Genomic DNA, 3,366 nt, shown 5'->3' on the forward strand with positions numbered 1-3,366 from the left:
CGGCATCGCCGATATGGTCTCTTCGGCGCAGCTGTCGGCCCGTCTCCGGCTGCTCAAGACGCTGTGCGTGTCTGCTACCCCATGCTGCCGCCAAACAGGGGAGGGGAGCATACTCAGCAGCGGGTAGATCGTCGCGTGCATTTCCGAAGACGGTCGCACACGGACGGCCGAGAGTTTACCTGTAGGAGCTCGTAATGAGTCGGGCCGAGAGTTTAATGGGACGACCGCGTTGCAGTCTTCGATTTTTTCTATTTCTCTCTCACTCAGTCAGTGTATGTGGCTCTTACGTACATTCCCGGAGGAGGACTGCTGACACAGGGTTTGCGATGAGGAGTGACCCGAAGGGTTTCTCGGGGTTAGTGCACCACCAACCGCCTCTGCAAGAGCATTTCAGAACCTGAGAAGACCGAGGCAGAAAGAATTCTTTCTCGAGGCCTACTTCCTGCTCGCCCCCCGTACGGCTTCAAGCCGGGGGCAGGCGCGACGGTAGCGCCTTAGACCCGAGCAAGCGTCGCTGACGAGTGCGTTGTGCCTCTTCGCCAGGCTTGCTCGCCACCTGGCAGGCGCGGCGGTAGCACGGATGCTCTGGGGGATTGCGCCGATGCGGCTGGGCAGCGCCAGCCTGCTCGCGCCCGTCAGCAACTGCAGCGACCGTCATGAGAGCTGTGCCCGGTATGCTTCCGAGGGCAGGTGCCGCCAACTCCCAGAGGCGTACTGCCCAGCGGCCTGCGGTCTGTGCGCTGACGCCGCCGCCGCCGCCGCTGAGGATCCGTGCCGGCCGGTGCCGGACGCTGTCGGGCCCGGAGCGGTTGCCGCGGCGTTCGCTCGCGCAGCGGCGTTGGAGCGGCTCCAGCCGACTCTGGCCAGCACCGACCCTCCCGTCATCATCTTTGATGCCTTCGCGTCAGCCGAGGAGGCGGAGAGGCTGGCCACGCTCGCCGAGAGCGTGTCCTTTCGGTCGAGTGGGAGCAGCTGCGGTCAGAAGGAGGTTTGCAGCAGCGCCTCGCTCAGCTGTGTGCCGGTGCCTGGCGGCGACTGCTGGTCAGAGGGCGCGATGCGCGGGCTCGAGGCGCGCATGCTCGAGGCGCTTCAGCTCCCCGCCGGCAACTGCGAGCCGCTCCGCTTCTTCCGCTACGCAGAGGGCGAGTCGTTCGGGCTCCACCACGACGCAAGCGGGCAGGCGGTGCCTCGTGACAGCCCCGGAGGGCCGCGCGTGTGGACGCTCTACGTCTTTCTCCGCGCGCCCGAGGAAGGCGGCGAGTTTTCCATGCCCGCCTTGAACCTGAGCATCACGCCCAAGGCCGGCAGGGCCGTGATGTGTGTGCACCGCCCCTGCCACACTGCACACCCTCGTGGCAGCGCCTGCAGCATATGTCCATGACCCGTCCAGCGCCTGCAGCATATGTCCATGACCCGTCCAGCGCCTGCAGCATATGCCCATGACCCGTCCAGCGCCTGCAGCATATGCCCATGACCCGTCCAGCGCCTGCAGCATATGCCCATGACCCGTCCAGGACATCTCGCAGGTGGCCGCACCTGCAGGACGGGGACCTGCTCACTCCAGACGCGCGCACGGCGCACGCGGGGATGCCGGTCTCGGCCGGCACCAAGGTGGGCGTCAACCTGCACGCGCACCGGAACAACATGCGCACGCGGGTGCTCGCGGGCTGCGCGGCGGGCGCGAGCGGCCTCTCCCACGTGTTTGACTACGAGGCGGCGGAGGGAGGCTCGCCCTTGCACGACGCAGTCGGCTTTGGCGCGACGGCGGCGGCCGCCGCTCTGCTCGCCGCGGGGGCGGAGGCCGGTGCGGCCGACGCCACCGGCATCACGCCTCTGCACCTCGCGGCAGGCCGGGGCATGCTCGGTGCGGCGCGTGCGTGCCTCGCGGCGGGCGCGGAGGTGGAGGCCGCCGACGCGTCTGGCGCGACGCCGCTGCACGTTGCGGCGTGGAAGGGAGAGGCGGCCGCGGTCTAGATGCTGCTCGGCGCACGTCTGGGGCACGTCCATGACACGTGCTTCGACATGTCCCAGGCGGCGGCCGTCCGGCTGCTGCTCGTCGCCGGCGCGGAGGCGGGCGCGGCCACGCCTCGCGGCATCACCCCGCTGCACCTCGCCGCCAAGCACGGCCACCTCGAGGCGTGCCGCGCCCTCGTCGACGGCGGGGCGCCCCTCGCAGCGCCGAGCCCGAGGCGCCTGTCCGGGACACGTCCCCGACCTGTCGTGGACACGTCCCATAGGCGCCGCTCGCCGCGCTGACCGACCGCGGCGCCACCCCGCTGCATTTCGCGTCGATGCACGGCCGGCGGCGGGTCGCGCAGCTCCTCCTGTCCTCCGGCTCTTGGGTGGACGCCGGCGACCGAGGCGTTTCTTTCGCTGACCTGACGCGTCATCTCGGGTGATCTGTGGGGCGACCTCGAGCGACCTCGGGTGATTCATCACCAGGCGGAGCGTCGGCCCTCCACCATGCCGCCGCCGCCGGGCACGCCGGCGCGGCTCTGGCTTGCCTCGAGGCGGCCGCGGCATGCCGTCGGAACCTTCTCGGAACCTTCTCGGAACTCTCTCGGAACTTGCCTGCAGGCGGGCGCGGCCGTCGGCGCGATTGACGGCGCTGGCGCGACGCCGCTCCACCACGCCGCGTTGGCGGGCAGCGCAGACGTGGTGAGGGTGCTGCTGGCGGCGGGCGCGTCCGCGAGCCAAGGTCCGGGCGGAGCCACCCCGCGGGAGATCGCTCTCGCGCGGGGCCACGCCGAGGTGGCGTCGATCCTCGAGCGGGCTGGTGGTGGCGGTGGGGGCACCTCGTTGGCGGCGCGGGTTTTGCTGGCGATTGGGGCGGGCGTGGTCGCTTGCGCTTGCGTGGGATGGGCCTCGCTCAGATCAGTTCCGCTGCTGCTGCTGCTGCTGCTGCTGCTGCTGCTGTTGCTGCTGCGGGCCGTGGCCAGGACCTCAGCCGTCGACAGGACTCGAGGCCGCATGGCCGGCGCGGCGAGCAACAGCTCGGACGCCGGATTCGGGCGCGGGGAGGCGGCCGGCGCCACCGACGCGGGCGGCGACGGCATGGACATAGAGGATTGCGAGGAGAAGGCGCGAGATCCCATCGGTCACAAGCCCTCCCCGGTGCTTCCCGAGCTCCCAGCCCAGCTCAAGAACCTGAAAAGGGTTGGCCGCAACTATGTGGGCTCCACGGGGGACTCAAGCGTCGTCTTCAGAGACTTTGTGGGGAGCCGCGCCAGGCGCGCCGCCAATGTGTTCGGCGGAGACGAGGCGGAGGCGGCGTGGGTTTGCCTCCTCAAGAATCCCGAGGTCGTGCGAACGGTGTACCTCGAGCTGTGCGAGGACTACGACTCCGAACGCCTGACCGAGCTCAAA

The 3,366-nt window shown here is 69.8% G+C and overlaps 1 protein-coding gene across 1 annotated transcript; it reads left to right on the forward strand.

Moving 5' to 3' along the window:
* Nucleotides 1–1,643: 1,643 nt before the first annotated feature.
* EMIHUDRAFT_447004 (hypothetical protein) lies at nt 1,644–2,720 on the forward strand (the record flags this gene model as incomplete). The annotated part of the gene is made up of 5 exons (XM_005789347.1): nt 1,644–1,959; nt 2,032–2,163; nt 2,238–2,361; nt 2,443–2,510; nt 2,578–2,720. Coding segments are annotated over 5 exons (781 nt in total), but the record flags the coding sequence as incomplete, so codon positions are not given.
* Between the last annotated feature and the right edge of the window lie 646 nt (nt 2,721–3,366).

The sequence above is a fragment of the Emiliania huxleyi genome, assembly GCF_000372725.1.
Source record: "Emiliania huxleyi CCMP1516 chromosome Unknown EMIHUscaffold_1292, whole genome shotgun sequence".
Lineage (NCBI taxonomy): Eukaryota > Haptophyta > Isochrysidales > Noelaerhabdaceae > Emiliania > Emiliania huxleyi.